Below are 20,095 nucleotides of genomic sequence, written 5' to 3'. Positions count from 1 at the left end.
TGTTATAAAGTGCTGAGAATTTAGACACACGTAGAAAATGAGAGCAGAATCACTTCAACAATATTAATATGATCTGAAAATAACGTGAGAGGAGGAGAAGGAAATCTGCGCGAGCTGGGTTAGTGCAATGCTCGTCACAGCTAAATCCAGAATTTAGGTGAATCTTAAATCGCAGAATTCTGGAAAGGATTTGGGTTGGAAAGGACCTTAAATCCCACCCAGTGCCACCCCTGCCATGGCAGGGACACCTCCCACTGTCCCAGGGTGCTCCAAGCCCCATCCAGCCTGCCCTTGGACACTGCTGCTATCATAAGAAATCTCCTTTATTATTGGCCTGAAACTGTTTACCTCCACCAAATATATCTTGAAAACCATTCTTTTGGGAATTACACTGGCTTTGGGCATGAGGTGTGTTTTTTAGTAGTGATAACAAAAAATAAACGAATTTATTATGGTATTCCATCCTCTTGCACCTCTTGTTGTATCCTCCTCATCCCCACTAATTCAGAATGTTCACTTGGGTGATATTTTTTACTTATTTTATGGGCTTGTCTTCAAAACTTTTATCTCAAATACTTTTAAAAGCTTCTTAAAAGCTCTTGGTTCTGTCTTATCCATCTATCTTGCTTAGCAACAGCAAACGTGCATTATATGGCAAATCCCATTCCAGAGGAGAAAAGAGGGGAGATGTGAGTGCTGGAGGTGTAATAAAGACTTCTCCCACAAAGAATAAACAACTCAATGAGCAGCAATAAACTTAATTTGCACATTAGCTATGCTTTCCCAAGTTCTGACATTTCAGTTGAAAATAATGCTGAAGCAATGAGGCCTATAATTGAACAGCCCAAACTTCTCCAGAGGGGAAACAAAAACAAATGTTCCCTGCAAACAAGATCATTTTTATACCATGTTGTTACTTGGTGTTTTAATAAACTTCATAAATGCCAAACAAAATAGGGTTTTTTTTTTTCATGTTTTAATGGGATTTTCCCATATTGCCACAATGTATGGGACATGTGAAAGGGGGAGAGCCTTAATGAGGTCAGAGCTGCAGAAACCCTGAAGTTCTTGGTGTTTTCATTGCTGGCTGTGCTGCAGCCCCATCTCAGGTCACACTCTGAGTTGTATCAGTGCTAATTGCTCTGTCAGAAAGTGAATATTGAAAATATTTTTGCCAGATGCAAAGTTAAGGAGGAGCTCACACTGCAGGACCATTCTGATTCTGCTGAAAAGAAGGATATTAAAATAAAATAGTTACAAAATCAGAGAACCTTGGGTTGGAAGGGTTTCTGAAGCTCATCTCAGTCCACAAAAGAAGGAAATACTGAAATACCTTTCACAATCAGGTTCCCTGAGTTTCTGGCAGTTCCAAACTGGTTTGTGGCGACACAAGTGTAAACCCCAGCATCCACCTTGGAGATGTTGGAGATCCTGAGGCTGCCATCCTCCAGGAGCACCACCCTGGGGAAAAACAAACAAAATGGACCCACAGAATCCCAGGATGGCTTGGGTTGGGTGGGATCTTCAAGCTCATCCCACCCCCTGCCATGGACAGGGACAGGGACACCTTTCACCATTCCAGGTGGCCCCAAGCCCTGTCCCACCTGGCCTTGGGCACTTCCAGGGATGGGGAATCCACAACTTTCCTGGGCAACAATAGGAAAATAGAAATAAAAGAGACTCCTGGCAGAGGAATAGTAACAGAAATGCAGTGCTGCTTTTAATATCTAAACGTTTCCATCATGATTTTTCTTTTCTACAGTAAGCTGAATCTGTGTTAACCAATTTTCACCTCTTCTGCTTTTTAATTTCTAGATTGGAAATGCTTTATTGGCAAACTGGGGTTGATCATTCACTTTTCCAGGTGGCTTTCTTCCAGCAAAATCTGGAATCTCAAGAAAAAGTCAAAAGACTCAACTTGCTACTTACTTGTGTTCTATTTTACCGTGGTTTTGTTGGGTTTTTTTTTATTTTATTTTACAGATCCCAGTGCTCCTAAGCCAAGCTAAGGTTGTGTGTGAGCCCAGCTGCCCGTGGAGTTCTGTCAGGATTATTAAAAGATATTATCAGGCTGGCTGAGATGCTCTAATGCCACCTCACAAGCCAAGGAGCCAAATCAAATCCATCACTGTCTCATGGGGCCTCCAAACCACCCTGGAGTCACTGAGTTGTTCATATCAGTGTGCAGAGAATTGGGGAAATTGCATTTAATGGTAATTTCAGGACCACTCCTGAGTTTTATGGACAAAATTAATTTTTGAGCTTGTTCATATTTTATTTTTTCATGTTATTGAGATGCTTTGGGATGTAAGTCAGGACAAGGATTGGATGTGATTTCCTGGGATAAGCTGTCACTGTGCCTGGCACCCTTCTGCTGTCACATACAAGGGCAGGACTTCAGGATTTGGGGGATTTTCTACAGAATCACACAGAACACACACCCAAAAGTAGAGGATTTTCAAACCACAGCTGAATTAGCAACGAACTTCAGCACAGAAAATATTTTTCTGTCATATTTTGGGGCTTTTCCCCCCAGTTCTTCGACATCCATCTGGTGAATGTGGAACTCGAACAAATTTTTTTTCTGAGTTTAGAAGAAATTTAAGACATGAAGGCCCTGGAAGTTTCATAAAAATGGGGTGAGGGTCCCTCTGTGCACCTCCTCTTGCCACTAAGCTCAGTCCTCAACAGGCATCAGAGAATCTGCAACCAAATGCCACATTTCCTTACACAAATAAATCCAGTGTAAGCCACAACTCCACAGGAAACCAGGCTCCATTCACTCACAGCAGCACTGCATCATTTTTTATATCCCTCATTTAATTGACATTTAACTCTAATACAAGGCTCCTTTCATAAAATAGAAAATATCTAATTCATGCATCACAGCTTGGGTATTTAATATTTATTACTAACAACATAAGATTGGGTGATGTACTGAATTATTAAAGGAAATGAACAATCACAAGAGCAGAAGTTGGAGCTGGCAGCAGCATCAGAACCATTAAACACACAAAAACCCCATCACAGTGTGTTTCTGTTTCCCATTCTGGCATTTATACATCTGTAACTGCGAGTGGAACACACATCAGACCTTGTCCTGCTCCTGTTACACCTCCCAACAGCTCAGCTGGGAAGCAAAAGCACTAAGCTTGGATTTCTGGTGATCTTCTGGATTATATCCCCCTAATTTCACGTGTCCCACCCTCATCTGACCTTTCCCCGTGGGAATTCATAAAATTAGAGGGAAAATGAAAATTAAAATGAAGCAGATCTTAACAAAGATCTGCTCCTGAGCAGGGCAGGGTGGATCTGGGACCAGGACAAGCAGAGATGTCCCTGTGCAGCTGGGAGGGGAAGGGATTTGGGCTCGAGTGAAAAATCTTTGTTTCCTTGGCAATAATCACCAGGTGCTGCAGCAGCTCTGGGTTTGCCCCTTGTGGTACAGTGAGGGAATAAGTTCAGGTTTAATAATCCATCATTTTGACCAGGAACAGAGCAAAACAGGAGGAGGCAAAGTCCCCTCCTCAGTACAGGGATATGTCAGCTGAAGGGTATTGTTTGGATAAGGAAGGGGGAGTGAAGCTGTGCCAGGGAAGGTTTGGGTTGGATTTTTGGGAAAGGTTCTTCCCCCAGAGGGTGCTGGCACTGCCCAGGCTGCCCAGGGAATGGGCACAGCCCTGAGGCTGCCAGAGCTCTGGGGGAGTTGGGAAGAGCCTCCCAGGGATGCCCAGGTGGGATTTGGGGTGTCTGGGCAGGGCCAGGAGCTGGATCTTGGCACCTGGGGCAGTTTCTGGTCCTTGTGGGTTCCTTCCTTCTCAGGATATTCCACAATCCTGTGATCCCAGGAGCTGAGCTGGTGTCACAGCTGTGCATCAACACAGCAGCCCTGGGTCCTCTCCCTCACACGCTGTGACTGTTCCAAAGGCAGCTTTGAACATGAAGAAACATTTCCAAGTATTTCCCTTCTGCCTCTGCAATATTTTTTTGCATTAATGATGCTTTTCTTCCCATCAGCTTGCACCAGCCCCCAGAAAAACTGCTGGTGATAAAATAGGGGATGCAATGGAGTGGCTGGGTAACATATGGTGTTCATCAAACAGCATCCAAAGAGATTCCAGTGTGAATCAGCAAATGCTCAGAAATTGGGCACCTGAATAATAATTCATAACAAGCCACCTCAGTGTCTTTCTCTCCATCAAATATTGATGACCTGTTACTTTTACTGCCGTTGTACCTAAAAGCTCTTAGGTGCAAATTAAAATCCAGAAGTGGCATAAAGCAAAAAAAAATTTAAAAAGACAATCTGCAAGCCCAAAAGCTCCAATGTAGGTAAATACAGAGGAAAAAACAGACAGTAAAATACAGACTAGCAAAGGAGAGAAGCTTTGAAAGCTCCATCTTAGCCCCTGTGGATTCTGGTTACAGCTTTTCCACTGAAGTTTGGTCATGCCTCAGATTTTTCATCCCTGTATTCTTCATGATGAATTGAGACCTCGATAATTCCCATCTCTCTCATTTAGCCACTAAGAGGGGTTTGTACCCACTCAGGAGCTGACAGTGTCACGTTTGATCTGAAGAAATGCTGCTCTGAAACAATATTTCAATGGCTGGGCAGGCTGAGGATGGAATGGCTCTTTTAATGGATCAAAAAGGAGCTTAGCAGAGAGAAAATCTGCAAAATAAAAGCTCCTGAGTTGTTTGAAACAGGTCACGCTACCTAACAACAATTAGAGCGAGGAGTAAATAAAACACTCAGGCAGAATTTGTGTAACAGCACAAAGAACTCCAGAGTAATTAGTTTAGTGGGGAAAGGAATGACAAAAAAATGTTTTAAAAAGTGAGAAATTTCCAGCTGTCCTGAGGTCTGTGTCAGGAGAGGGGTGGGAAGACAGAGCACAGCAGAAAATCAAGATGATGCATTTCAAATGGAAGAAAAACAACAGCAGCCTCTGAAACGCTGCCCCGGGTGCCAAGAACAGCAAAGTTGCCCTGAACTCCCTCAGAGCCACGACTGAGTGCCCTGGGTGGGTTCAGAGGGGCTGCACTTTGCCCTCTCCCATTTCTCCCCCAAATCAGGGAGCTGTGATGCACAAGGCTGTGGGAATATTGTCTTTAATGGGCTTTGGATCAAGCTCTGACAAATGGTTTAAAAAGAAGCTGTGAAAGGCACGTCTCACCTGCTGGAAACCATTCCTTTTCACAACATTTGAGGCTGTGTGAAGGCTATAGATAATAATTCTTAGCAGCTGCATCACAAGACAAGGTAATTCCAAGTGCTGTGACGAGACAGAAAAGTTTAACTTGTCCAACACAATGCAAGGACAATATTTTGTCTGCCAGGAAAACTGGACTTCTCTCAATAAGTAAATAAGTGCCTGTCAAAGGCCCAAAACCACAAGATGTGAAGTAGATCTGATAAATGCAGAGCTGTGAAAGAAGGAGGAGAAGGAAGAACTCAGGGCCCAGCTGAGTTCATAAATCTCTGAGGCACCAAGGGATTGCTTAAGCCCAGCCTAACTCTGAGCTGGCATTGCTGATTACAAAATGCTTGAATCCTGATCAGTCCTGCTTTCTCCTGTGCTCCTGCCTGGTGCTACCTCTGGGTGAGCAGCTTAATTAAACCAAGCAAAAGAAGAGATGGAAATCCAGTTCTGACTGTTTGTGCAAAGTTCCTGCACACAGGGTGAGTTGGGAATGCACAGAAATATTATTTCATATAGAATTGTGAAATGGTTTGGGTTGCAAGGGACCTTAAAGATCATCCAGCTCATGGGCAGGGACACCTCCCACTGTCCCAACCCTGCCCAGCCTGGCCTTGGGCACTGCCAGGGAACCAGGGGCAGCCCCAGCTGCTCTGGGCACCTGTGCCAGCATTTTGTCACCAGCAATGTGAAATATTTCTTCCTCATTCCTAATCTAACCTGACCCTCTTTTACTTTAAACCCACCAGATATAAATATTGAAATTCCCCTCTGAGTGATTCCATCCGGAGATGAGCACCATGTGCAGGCAGGGAAAACAAACAGCTTCCCCGGGATCTGCTGCAGCCAGAGCTCCGTGTGATGTTCAAAAAGAAGAGTTTGCAAAGTTTGTGCAGAAGCCAGAGGCTGTGGGGAAGAGGTGAGAGCTCATTAAAATTGTCACACATACTTTTTAAGTAAAGAACTTGAGAAATCAAGCAGGGATGATAGGTACAGCTTTTAATTAACCAGGCCAAACAAACCATCTCCGAGCGTGTTGTCTCGTGTGAACAAAAGGTTGTTGATGGCTATTTGCTTTGATCTTAAGAGCATGAAAGAATAATATGTATTTAACAAGGCTGATGGAAGAAATAAAATCTGAGAAAAGAAAGAGGTGTCAAGTCATTAGATTTAAAAGTGCAGCAGGGGTAGCTTTGTGCAGTACTGCATTGTTGAGCCAATCTGTTTTTGGGAGAGGGGGATGTTAATTCATGGATATGAAATGCATGGATTCAAACAGCAAAGGGCTTTGAAATCCCCATCAAAATCTTGAGCTGGATCCGTGTAAAACTGGGTGGATTCTGCAGCTTTCAGCACTGCCAGAAGGGCAGCTCTCCCTTCAAGGATGTAATTCTTTTCCAAATAAAGTAACCCTGATACTTTGTACAGATTCCCTCTCCTTGTCTCCTGTCTGCTCTCACATCTGACACCTCCCAGCATTATTGAAGCCTCATCACGGCACTGTGCTGATAAAAAGAGAGGAATCTGGATCTGATGAAATCAGAGGCAAAGTAATTTTTATTATCTGAGAAATCCTATTTGAAGCCATGTCTGCTCAGCCTCCCTTTGCTGCTCAGGAGCAAACCCCCTCTTTATTTCCAGGCTGTGCAAAGATATATTGTTTATAAATTTCTCCAGACATGCTGCCAGACACTGAGACAATATCTGACTCCTCTAATTTTACCAAGATTGAGGAGCAGGAGAGGCTGCATTAAAAAACTACAAAGGGAAGTGAGTGAGGGGCAGAAAGATGAGCACAACTCCCCAACGTCTCGGAATTAGCAGTGATTTATGCAGATGGAAATGTGAGCAAAGTTTGGCTGAGTGAATGACTTGTCCCTGCTGCTGACAGCCCTGGTATTTTTGAAAAGGTCCCACTGAATCCCATCTGAGATCTGACTGTCTGTATCATATGTTAATGATCTTTGTACCTGTTTATTCTATTCTGAGCATAATTTGTATGCTAATAGTGCTGCCATTTAATAAACTGCGCTTAAAAGATTTTCCTTATCTGCATGCTGATATAAATGAGCTTCAGGGTTGACTGACAATTAACTGGAAATCAAATAAATGTCATTATAATCTTTTAACTATTTGGATCAAAACAAAATTACACAATCCAGCTGAATAGTCTTATTAAAATATTGTAGAAAATAATATTATTAGAAATTATTAAACGTGACGCTAGAACTCTTCCATCCTATTTCTTAAAATTCTCCCCTCTTCCTAAAAATAGAATTATTTTTGCATCAAATCCCTGCAATTGGGACCACAAATATTTATTTATGTAAATATATACAGCCCTCTGAACTGAGCTGTACTCCATACAGATTCCAGAGAAAACACAGGATTTTCAGGAGCTGCTTCTGCCTTTAACATAAAATAGCAAAAATTGTTTTGCCCTGTCTGTAACACACTCAAGGATTAAACGCGAGGCAGATGTTCCTCTGTGATGGCCAAAGAAAAAAAGTGACAAAAGCACCCAAATGTGCCCAAATGTCTTGTAGTGACACATCCCAGAGCTGGCAGCCAGGGAAGACTTGGCAACAGCACCTCTGTGTGTATGGGAAAGAAAAGCAGAAAAGGAACAGAATTGCCAAATAAAACAGCTGCCAATTTCTTTATCTTCCAAATTCTTCTGGTTTTATGAAATCTTTGTAACTCTACTACATCAGACAAAAGCTCTTCCAGTGCAGGATGGGATGGCCACACTGCCACTATTCTAATCCCACCATTAATCATCATTTTTATGATCCAGGCACTATCAGGAGCTCTGACTCAGCCCTTCACACAACTAAATTCACTCCAGATGTAAAACTAAGCCCTTAATATGGGATTTTAGTAGAATTTAAGCAGTACAGAAGGGCCTGAATTGCCCTCTGTGTGGGAGTTTCATTCACTTGCAGGAAGCTGCTTCCCTCTCCTTGTCAGAACACATTTCAGGAGCACAAAACCATAAAACCCGCTGGTAACCTTAAAGAATTCTGTCCAGACAACAAGCAGCTGACACCAGCATGGCCCTGCTTGGATTTCAGAAACCCTGGAATGGAATCAGAGACCAAAAACCCCCAAAATAGAATCAGAGGATGCCAGGATGGTTTGGAGTGGAAGGGACCTTAAAGCCCATCCCATTCCACCCCTGCCATGGGCAGGGACACATTCCCCTACCCCAGGGTGCTCCAAACCCCATCCAGCCAGGTCCATCACCTCTAATTTCTTATGCCTGTTGTTTGGGTTCCCCCTGGACCTGCAGGAAACCTGGGGCAATCCTCCCTGGGCTGGTGAATTTAAGCCCAGTTTAAGTAACAATGATGGGGATAGAGTGTGGTTCACTGGAGCCCCAGACCCGCATCCTTGCACAGAAAGTTTCTGTCTTTTTGATGTGTTAGTCACATTCTGTCATTTGTGTGTGTCCCTTCAGCTTTTCCTTTCCTTTTCCAGAGTTCTCTTTCAGTGAAAATCTGGGAAGATGTTTAACTCTTGTGGAAAAGAAGCAATGAAAGAGCAACCCTTGTTTGTCTCCCAAAAGCCCAAACCAGAGCTGTTTGTGGCCTCCTACAGATCTTTCAGGGTGCTTTTCAACAGTGCTCTCACTACATGACCCTTCCCGCTCCAAATGGCCCCAGAAATCCAGAAATTCCTCCCTGGAAGATTCTTTGTCCATCATGCCTGTCCCTGTGCCCACCACGTTGTCCTGTGCAGGGCCAGCAGCTGGACTTGGATGCTCCTCGAGGATCCCTCCCAGCCTGGGACATTCTTTGTTAATCAATCTCCTTTATGTCGCCTCCCCAACACACCTTGATCTCTTCCCTCCAATGTCACACTTTCTTTGAGAACTCTGGGAATCACAATCCTTGATTTGGTGCCTGTGCAGCAAATCTGGTGCATTTTTTTCCAAATCTGGGGCATGTTTTCCAAATATGGTGCATGCTTTCCAAATTTGGCGCATGCTTTCCAAATTTGGTGCAGGTTTTCCGAATTTGGAGCCTGTTTTCCATATTTGGTGCATGCTTTCCAAATTTGGTGCAGGTTTTCCATATTTGGAGCATGTTTTCCAAATCTGGTGCAGATTTTCCAAATCTGGTGCAAGTTTTCCAAATTTGGTGGAGGTTTTCCAAATCTGGTGCAGGTTTTCCAAATCTGGTGCATATTTTCCATCCCACACTGGCATTTTGGATGCTGCAGCAATACCATCAGCAGCAACAATGTGCATTGCAGCACAACTTGGATTGGAAGAGAAGCACAGAAGGTAAAATTCTCTCATTATTTTTTTTTTTCCTGCAAACTCCTAATTAGGAACCTTGATTCCCAGCCTGCTCAGTGGAAAAAAATCCAATGAGATTATCTGGTTTTGGATGGAATCCTGAACATCCATCAGAAAATGTGCATGGAGCAGGGACAGGACACAAGCTGGAAGGGGGAGAGGGAACAGCACTGACACTCACTGGGGGTTGGATTATTGCAAATTCCTTGTGACAGGGAAGAGTAACAGATTTCCTGGGACATCTCAGCATGCAGGACAGCCCCTTGGAAAGGCTCCCCTTAACAAGGCTGCTGCAACATGAGAGGGAACAATTTCAAGTTGCATTAGAGAGGTGTCCTGCAGAGGGGAGCTGTAATAAATCCTCTTTTTCACGTGAGAACATCTGCTTCATTTACTCCCTCCACGCTCCCATTACCTGGTGTGCTAAACACTGGCACTGAGCACTCAGCAGTACAGGGTGAAATTAGGTTTTGGCCTGTTCCCTTGTGAAACTCTCCAAGAAGAGAGAAAAGAAAGGAAAAACCCTTTTCTCCTGTCTTCCCCTGCACCAATATCTTCTGGCTGCTGCCTGGGTCAGGTAGCAATGGGGGTCCCCTCCTGCCTCCTCGTTACTCTGCAGTGCCTTGACTTCAAATGGAAACAGAACAGAGGGAGAAGAAAGGGGAGAAACAAAGAGAAATAAGATAAAGAGGGAAAAATAAAGTATTTCTTTTTTTCTTCCCATCACCCGTGCTCGTTCTTCCTTCTCTCCTTATCTCCCTCCTCATCTTTCAGTCAAATTTTCCATTCCCCTGCCTTCGCTCTCAGCGTGGGGAACAAGAAAAAAATAACCAGAAAGATGGAGAAGAAGGAAAGGCTGAAGGCACTTCAGGAGAGTTTGGGGTGTTTTCTGACAAGCCTTTGGTTGTAAAACTTCTGCCAAAGTCGCCAGTTCTGGTGATTCCTGTGGCTGCTGCCATGAGTGATGTTCCTCCCAGATCCAGTGGCACTGGAAAATGCCTACAACCAACACCAAAACCAGACAAACCCCAAAAACCACACAAACTTCCCTGCTGAGAGCAAATAAATCCTCAGTAAATGCATTGGAACTGCCTCTCCCAGTTCTCTGCAATTCCCTTCTCTTTTCTGTCTGAAACCAGGACCACTGTGGTGCCAGCACTGGATATTTTTAGCTAGAAAATACTTCCTGCAGCTCTCAGCATTCCCTGGGGAATGGTGTGATGGTGGGGTTTGTCTGGTTAGCACCAAATGTGCTGTGACACTGGGGTTTCAGAGATAAAAAAACACCTCTAAACAGCAACCCCGGGTTTTGTAGGAGTTTTCATGTCTTAAAGCGTAACTTCAGACCAAACAGTGGAAACAGGCAGGTAAATTCTGTGCTTTTGGTTCCTGTCAATCTGTTTGTAAGCAAGGACTGGAGCTGAAGTGATTCATCAAATTTAGCAGAGGTGGAATCAATCCCATTGGTTCTCCAGGCAAAAGTGGGATTTCGTCAACAGATAAGCTTAATTTGTATTCGTGTTGACTTTCAGCAGTGGCGTCTGAGATAGCTGGAATTGCTCTGATTGCCGGTGCCCACACTTCAAGTGCTCTATTTAAATACTAAAATAGGAAATGAACTTCTTTACAAGCACACAGACACTGATAAGATAGAAGGGTTAAGGCATCTCATCAAAGCTATGCAAAACTCCTTGTGGTGGAGAAGCAAGGAGGATAAAAACACAGACACTCTTAATCCAGGCTTCAAAAACCAGACTTAAAAACTAAAATAATAGTAAAATTAATATCCCAGTACTATTCACCCAACTGCATTGCTGTAGAAAGCTGGAATAGAACAGTAAGTTCTGGAATATCATAAGAAAAATAGATTTTATATGAAACTGGGCACCTGCATGCAAATATCTGGGGTACTTTTTGTGCAAGCAGTGGGTGAGGAAAGCAGGGTGGCTTGTGGCACTAAGCAGCCTGGCTCCTCTTTGCCTGTGCCACTCATCTGCTTTGACTTCAAGGCAGTTGTGGGTTTTTTCAGACACTGTGGATGGATTTCATTCCCTCAGCTTTGCTCATCTAAGTTTGGTGTCTCATTTGAGAGGGAGGCACCTGCCAAGAACAAGTAAATAACTCCCTTAGGCTGCATATTGACTTCAGCTAAAGAATAGTCAAGTGCCATCAATCTCCTCCTTTGTTAGCAGACTAGTGCAAATTTTAGAATTTTCTATCCATTTGGTCTTGATTCCTCCCCAAGCAGATTTTTTTTTTTGTTTATTTTTAAGGATAACAGATATTCTGAAGCTAAACCAACAGCATTGACATTCTGGTAATTGAAATGTTTCCCTGAAGTTTGCTGAACTGTCCTGACACATTTCTGCTCAAATTGGCTGGAGCTGAAACGCTGCTTCACAGACAATGCATTTTGTGTTTGATCAGGGCATTGAGTGAGGACTTCTCCTGTTTACCAATAATCACAGCACAAGATGAGCTGGGAGGGACCCACAAGGATCAGAATCCAACCCCAAAATCCCACCCTGGGCACCCCTGGGAGGGTTTTCCTAAATCTCCTGAAGTTCTGGGGCTGTGCCCATTCCCTGGGGAGCCTGGGCAGTGCCAGCACCCTCTGAGGAAGAACCTTTCCCAAAAATCCAACCTAAACCTGCCCTAACACAGCTCCAGCCATTCCCTGTCCCAGAGAACAGAGGTTGGAGCTGCCCCTCAGGAGGAGCTGCAGACTTTTTAACTCCCTGTTTGTCTAATTCTAATTTTAAAAAGTTTAAATGTGTTAAAGTGCTCCTGATTTTGGAATCTGGCTGTGAGCAGTGGAGGAGCAGAAGGAAAGCACAAGCAAGGGGTGGCCCAGAGGGTGGTGGGAGAACAGATCCTAAGGAAACCTGCTGGGTCCTGGCTGTTCCCCTGGCAGCAGGAGAAGCCCTGGGCCTGGGCTCCAAGGGGCAGCTCCAGGAACTCAGCAATTCCCAGATACTCCAGGAACTCAGCAATTCCCAGCTACTCCAGGAACTCAGCAATTCCCAGATACACCAAGAACTCAGCAATTCCCAGATACTCTCCAGGAACTCAGCAATTCCCAGATACACCAAGAACTCAGCAATTCCCAGATACTCTCCAGGAACTCAGCAATTCCCAGATACTCCAGGAACTCAGCAATTCCCACATATTCCAGGAACTCAGCAATTCCCAGCTACTCTCCAGGAACTCAGCAATTCCCAGATACACCAAGAACTCAGCAATTCCCAGATACTCTCCAGGAACTCAGCAATTCCCACATATTCCAGGAACTCAGCAATTCCCAGATACTCTCCAGGAACTCAGCAATTCCCACATATTCCAGGAACTCAGCAATTCCCAGATACTCTCCAGGAACTCAGCAATTCCCACATATTCCAGGAACTCAGCAACTCCCAGATACTCTCCAGGAACTCAGCAATTCCCAGATACACCAAGAACTCAGCAATTCCCAGATACACCAAGAACTCAGCAATTCCCAGATATTCTCCAGGAACTCAGCAATTCCCACATATTCCAGGAACTCAGCAATTCCCAGATACACCAAGAACTCAGCAATTCCCAGATAATTCCCCCACCCATCACAACATCTGCTCCACTCACTTTCCATGGAATTTATTAAATGCAGCTTCCCACCTCATTGTTTTCCCATGTTTCCTCAGATTAATGGCCATAACCTGAGTGTAAAACACCAAAACCAAGAGTGCCACAGGACACAGAATTCACCACCTATTTATGGCAGAGGATCCATTCCCATCCCTCACAGAGCTGGGACTGAGCTGTGTCCTACAAGCAAGACTTGGAGCCAACAAGTATTGAGCATATTTTATGATCTCTAAATGCACTTCTTGCCCGGGCCCCCCAAAACAATTTAAATTATGAATATTTGCTTATTACTGATTATTAATGCATGGAAAGTGCTGTATATGACTAATGCATTCTTCCAGCCTACCTCATTTCTCAGTTTTCCCTCAGCTCTCCTCATTGAAATTCCGAGTGAAGTGAGTCCCATATGTTTCCATGCATTCACTGCAGGGCTTGGGGATGCTCAGCCCAGGCTGGGGGAATAGCACCTCTCTCTGGCAAACCAAAACCAGGCCAAATTTCCCTCCATTAAAATGCTTCCATCAAAAGGAATATTTGTAAAATAAGTTTGCCATGAGAGTCCCAGATCTGAATTCACTGAAGGCACGAAGGCAGACGTTTGTGATGAGATCGGTGTCTAGACTTGGAAATCTGTTTTATTTAATATATGAATTGTTCCTTTCTTCTGTTTCCTCAGTTGGATACGAGGGGATAGAAGCGAGGAGAGAGATGAAGAAAACTCTTGTTGCATGCACTGAGGATGTGACACACATGAAAATAGCTGAGATCTGTGTCAGACTCCACGGGAAGGGAGTTTGGAGCACAAAGCTTGGCTTTTGTTGTGTTTCCTTGCTACACTGAGCTCAAACCCCCAGCACACGCCAGGAAAAGTTCTTTATTCCAAAAGGCCAAGCAGCTGTCCCTTACAGAAGTGGCATTGCTCCCCAAACCCCATTTCTGCAGATTTTGACCCAAAGAAGGAGGATAATTGCCCAAGAGAGCACCTGAAGCTGAACTGGTGGATATCACATGAGGAGGGAGCAGGGAAAACCAGCCAGGAGGAGCCAGGTGTGGGATTTCCCTTGGATTCCTGCAGCTGATAACCTGGAATTCCCTATCCCAGGTGCCAACACCGTGGACCATGGATAGATCCCACTACTCAGGGCCTGACCCCTGCCAATAACAGTGGAATGGAGTTATTGCTGAAAATTTGGAAGGGAAACTCAGTGGAGAGGGCTGGGAACAATAAGCAGATCTGGTACTGGTATGTTCAGGCTTTATTTCACCATCTAACATAAAAAAAAACTATTATTTTGGCATTTTCTGCAGGACTTACATGTGTGCTTCAAGTGCAATGAAGTGTTTTACAGAAATGAGAGCAGACAGGCTGCTGAAGAGCTGAGCAATGGAGCCACAAAAAGGATGGGAAAGACAAGTGAGGCTGGAGAAAACTCTGCCCTGAAGAGGGGACTGAGGGCTGAGGGCCTGCGCTGCTGAGCCCCAGCAAGAAATGCAGAAAATTACCCTTCAAAAAATTCTAAGGTATTTTTTAGAGAGCAAGGGCCCAAATACTGCAGCTTTCGAAACTTGAAAATGAGCTCAAGAACTCAGAAGAAACCTAATTAAAAATATTTCATTGTGGATCTATTAATATGGAAAATCTAATAATTAGTGCTCCTATTTAGCACACTTCTCTTTACACACTTACAAACTGAATTTAATGTAATCTCCTGTGATATCAAGAGTTCAGCTGATCAGGGAGAATGGTTACCACATATTCAGGACTATCAGGAATAAACTATTATCAGGAGTGAAAGGAAAAAGATGAAAATGAAGGAATATTCTTCCCCCTTTGGGTGGAATAGGTCTGGTTTCACTATTTCTTTAACAAAAGATTAAATTTGTCTAAATAATTTAAAAGCAGCTGCATGATCTGACTTATTTAAGAATGAGCCCATCACAGTTTGGCTGCCAGAACTGGAAGGGATTGGGTTTTCCTTTTTTTAGCAACTATAACCCTACCAAATATTTTAAAAAAGGCCAATAAAAGAGCCCATAAAGGTTATAATTGCAGCACAATAAAATGGGAGCAGAAATAGGCTTTGTCAGGGTTTAATCATATCTGTGGAGAAAGGCAGACCATGTTCCCTCTTTTTATGTCTAATTCCAGCACTTTAATTAGCCATGTACTTTACAGCCATACAAACCCTTATTTCATTTTGTTTTCTGTCAGGGAGATCTCTGGACTAACACTGTACTCCTGATTTATTTCCCATCCTTTTTAAACCATGGCATTAGCCAGTTTGTCATTTAATAATCAAACAGCCTCATAAATTCCACTTTGCACCAGTGGCCACACTGGCAATAATGTGCGTGCAGAGAGTTTAAACTCTGTCTCCTTTGTAAATCCTGCTCCTGTTATTTGCTCCTGCCCAGCAGCAGGAGCCTTCTGGGATACTCAGAAATTACAGTGTGCTCAGAATTCTTGTTAGTAAATTAATACAGGAGCACAAGTAAATACTGTAAGGAGTGTGTAAATATTTCTTTTATCAGTAAATCAGGTGGGGAATATCAGAGCAGTGGAACCTCAAGATCCAGACTTAGTTCAGCCTCTGGAATGGGCAATACAATCAAAATACAATCAGAAGACAAATAAAGATTTGTTTAAACACTGGTTAGAAAAGTGTTTTTCATCGTGAGAGGTTAAAATGAAAATAAAATGGCCGATACTAAGGGAGGGAAAAGCCATTGGAAAGTTCTCTGTGGCCATGGGATGGATTGCTCACCCAAATTTCTCTGTTCCACTGCCAGCACCTGTAAAATTCTCAGATTTGCACCTTCTTTCATAAATACTCCTGTGATTTATCTCTATTGTACATCCCTGCAGCGTGGCACAGGGAAACAATTCTCTGTGCCACAGTTTGGGATAATGTTTTAGAGAATTATCATCATTTCAAGTCTGATGTGACCCAAAGTAACCTCGTTGAGCAAGTGGTCCTGTGTGAAAATCTGGTGCTCAGCTGCCAGAGCTTCATGAATTACTGATTATAGATTTCAAAGGCTGACAACAGAAGGTGACAAGAGAGGGTTGCTGTTATATTTGTGAGCTGAAAGAGATGCTGAGAAGGACTCAGACATTCTCAGCACTTCTAAAGACACTGCTGCCCATTTCATCCATCTGTCTCCGTTTGTGTATGGAAATATCCTCAGGCCTGTATGTTGCATACAATATCCCTCAGTCCTGTCAGTAAGTTCCTTGGATTTTAACATTCCCCCATTTAATTGTCATTAGTGTGGAATTATAGAATGATGGAGAAGCCTGAGCTGGAAGGGCTCAGAAGGATCACAGAGTCCAACTCCATAGGGATTGTCCACCCCAACAACCCCACCCTGGGCTATCAGTTTCTCTGGATCTGGATTGAAGGGACTTGAGATGGTGGTTCATGTTTGGACTCAGGTGTTTGTTATTTCTTATCAGTAAAACAGAAGTTTTACCAGTTTTATCAGTAAAACAGAAGAACATCCATGAGTTTGACAGCTTTTCATTAGAAGGCACAAAATGGCCAACAATCTCTTGTCACAAGGTCTTTTAAGACTAAACTGTCCAATTAAGAATTGACATCTGGATTATTTTCCCTTTTAACCCAAAGAGACCCCAATGCAGAGTTTTCTGCCCAATTACAGAATGCCACCCAAACCATGGAGAAGAAGGCAGAAGCAGCATGAAGAAGAAACCCAGGATGACACCCGTGCCCTCCATCTTGCTTCCATCCACAATATACTAAAAATCCCAAAACCTCAATTTCTCACCAAGTGATACACCTACACTACTCTCTATAATCTATTTCACACTTTTGTGGGTTCCAGTCTATCTTGAAGTCTGGGAAACTTTCTCCATGGGTGAGGGTCAGAGTCAGTGCTGCCCTGGGGTTCAGGGCACCCCAGAGCAGACACAGAAATATTCCCTGTGCCCTGGGCTTCCACCCTGTGCCTGAGGGCACTGAAATACAGTAATGGAGATGCTTGCTGGCAGCTCAGCAATAAGGAATCAGCCCTGACCAAAGCCCACCTGACCCAAGGCAGTTGGTGAGGCCGTGTCACTGCTGGGCCAGCAGCTCAGTCCTGCCTGAACAGGAGCGACAGGCCGGGGAGGCCAGGGCTTATTGTACAGCCTGTGGAGCTGCACAGCAATTCTGCCCCAGTCTGGGGGCACATCCCACCTCCCTGGCTGTCTCCTGGTGAAGCTGATTCCCTCCAGCCCGTGGCTGGCCATGGATTAAGGGATGCTGAGCACAGATGTACGGATCGCGCGATCATCGCCCACAGGGATCCACTCCGGCCCCGAGCTCACCCTGCTTTGCACCCACAGAGCTCCGGGGCCACCCTGAACACAAAGAGGCCTCTGGCATTTCCATCAACGAGCTGCCAAGAGCAATCCTGGGCTTCAATCAGCTTTAAATGATGTCAAAACAGAGGAAATTCAGAGGCCCAGTCGCTGGTTGCTGCCCGTACCTTTTGTTGTGGCGCAGAACCTCCGCGCCCTTTCTCCAGGAAACAGCAGCTCTGGGAGAAGCACTGGGCTTACAACTGATTGTAACTTGCCCTCCAACCTGCACAACAGACAGCTTCTTCACGGGGTTTCTGGAAAAATCCGGGGCTGCAGCTAAAGAGAGAGAAGGAAGAAGAGGTGTTACCAAAGGGACTTGCCAAATTCTTCTCTTTGAGTTCAGCCAGAAGATTCAATGATTGTTTTGGTTTTTAGATTTCTGCAAAAGTAAATCTAAATCTAATGTTAAAAACGTATCTAAGTACCAAAGAATTCTGTTTCTAAAGCTGTCCACCTAGAACTGTGTGGTCTGACAAAATTTCCTGAGGAAATCTGGAGGCTGGGAGAAGTGGTCTATCCATGATGGAAAACAAGATTCCCAAGCAGGATAAGCCTCACACTCCTGATCCAGCCATAAATATCCATCTGCAGAGAGTATTCTGTCACAAGCACAGTTCTACTCTGGCTTTCTTTTCAGAGACCTACTCTGTTTTTTGAAAATATGCTTATTTTTCCAGCAACGTATGAGAAAATCCACTCTTGAACAAGAAGAAAACACAAGACATTGGGTGTTCCTGAAGTCTGTGTTTTACCAGCTTCACTGATATTTGGCTGTTGAGCAAACTTTATATTTTGAAGTCTAGAACAGAATACTTTTACAATATATGAGCAAGTTCCATTCATGTTCATCTCTGGTTGTCATTAATGAGATTCCTTGTCCATGTTTCTTGTTTATGTCCATATTTGCCATATGCTCTTTGTTTATAGCTAAAGCTATTTCCCCTGCTTTCTGAAATAACTTTAAAAACCTGCAGAATAACCATTAATAACTCAAACTAAGCGAGAAACAGCATTCATTAAACTGATGTATATGTGATAATAAAAAAAGATCATACATGGATTAGAGTCTTTCCCAAACAAGCCATGAAATTAAACTTAAAAAAACCACATTTCCATATGGGTGAAAAGCAAAGAAATATCAGGTTTCAACTGCCAGGTTTCTTCTCCTCTTTTCTTAAATTCAAATTTTTTTCAACAAGTGTCCTTTTTACTGGTACCTGCACATTTTAGTGACATTTACTCACCGATCACCCTCAGCTCAGCATTGGCATAAATGGTGTCATATTTATTTTCTGCCACGCACTGATAGAGGCCTGAGTCTGACAGATTCAGCATGGGGATGAGGAGAGTCCCATTTTCTATTTGAATTCTTTCCTGATAAGAGAAAAACAAGGAAAAACATTGACAAAGGTGATGAGTGAACAAATAAAAGGTTTTTTTAGTATCTCACTGATGCACCTGATCAGGACTCAGAAGCAGAAATGTTGTTTTCTTGGGAGCAGTGAGGATGGGTTCACCAGAAATGGGATGTGCACCTCTCTGTGTGGTGGTGGTTGTGTTTCCAGCCCCCTGAGCTCTTCCAGCTGTTCAGGAAATCCAGGCACATGTGGCAGCAGTGGCTTTGGGTGGGTTTGTCCAGGTTTTCCATGTGTTTCCCAGCACTGCTGAGCTGGGAATCTGTCATTATCCTTCTCCATGAAGGGGCCACAGAAGGAGTTCCCTGTAGGGATGCTCCACACTGGGGGCCTGGAGCATCTTCAGGATCCTGAGAGGCAGCACCTCATCCCTGGCTGGTGGGACATCATTTCATCATCCCATCAAATAAATCTGATGGTGATAACCCCAGGTGATCAAAAAAGCTCCACAGGAGAGGCGCTCCAGTAACAGGAACATTTTGAACATCATCACACCCTGAGCCAAAGAAAAATGAGCCACTGGAAAAGTTCCACTGAAAGCCAACACTTAAATTCCACTTGGAAAGCCCCAGGCAGCTGCTCAGAGCACAGGGAGAGCATGTGCCTCCTCCAGGCCTGCATTCCTACACACACCAACTTTCTTCAGCAGTTCTGCTGAAATAGAGGCAGCTGCACAGTGGGTATATTTGGACCAGAGCTTGGAATTTGGTGTATTAAAAGAAGTTTTACTTGCTCTGCTTTAGAAAACAGAAAAAAAGCCTGTTTCATGCTGCAATCATAACTTAAAGCTAAATATCTTGTGATTTTACAATTACTACCCTCTGGAGACAATAATAGCTGTACTGCAAAGTGGAGCACTGAGGAGCAGGAAAAAAACCCAAACATTCCCCCAAACAGATGAGTTTGGAAGATACCCAGGGGGAATATAAATCCCATCACCAAGTGCAAGCTGGAACAGCAGATATCACGGGGAGGATGCTGCTTCTCATTTAGCCTGGCTCTCCTGCCTCTGGAGCAGGAATGGAGGAGTTTGGAGTGCACAGTTTGGGGATGCACTCCAGTGTTTGATGAACAGCCACAAGCACCTCAAATGCATTTGTGAAGTGTTGAACATCTGTCACAGAATCCTAGAATGGGTTGAGTTGGAGGGATCTTAAAGCTTCCACCCCCTGCCATGGCAGGG

General features: G+C 43.9%; 1 protein-coding gene across 3 annotated transcripts in view; it reads right to left on the bottom strand.

The window, feature by feature from the left end:
* Nucleotides 1-20,095, bottom strand: part of CNTN6 (contactin 6) — a 130,374-nt gene that overhangs the window by 17,587 nt on the left and 92,692 nt on the right. For all 3 annotated transcript variants that reach the window (XM_036391111.2, XM_036391108.1, XM_036391110.1), the window contains exons 10-12: nucleotides 18,742-18,871; nucleotides 17,623-17,773; nucleotides 1,334-1,461 (exon numbers count right to left, since the gene is read on the bottom strand). In XM_036391111.2, the coding sequence (XP_036247004.1) occupies nucleotides 1,334-1,461; nucleotides 17,623-17,773; nucleotides 18,742-18,871 (409 nt within the window). The remainder of the gene's footprint in view (nucleotides 1-1,333; nucleotides 1,462-17,622; nucleotides 17,774-18,741; nucleotides 18,872-20,095) is intronic.

Source organism: Molothrus ater, chromosome 11, assembly GCF_012460135.2.
Source record: "Molothrus ater isolate BHLD 08-10-18 breed brown headed cowbird chromosome 11, BPBGC_Mater_1.1, whole genome shotgun sequence".
NCBI classification, from domain to species: domain Eukaryota; kingdom Metazoa; phylum Chordata; class Aves; order Passeriformes; family Icteridae; genus Molothrus; species Molothrus ater.
The sequence above is the reverse complement of the archived record's forward strand: the minus strand, read 5'-3'. Positions and strand labels throughout refer to the sequence as shown.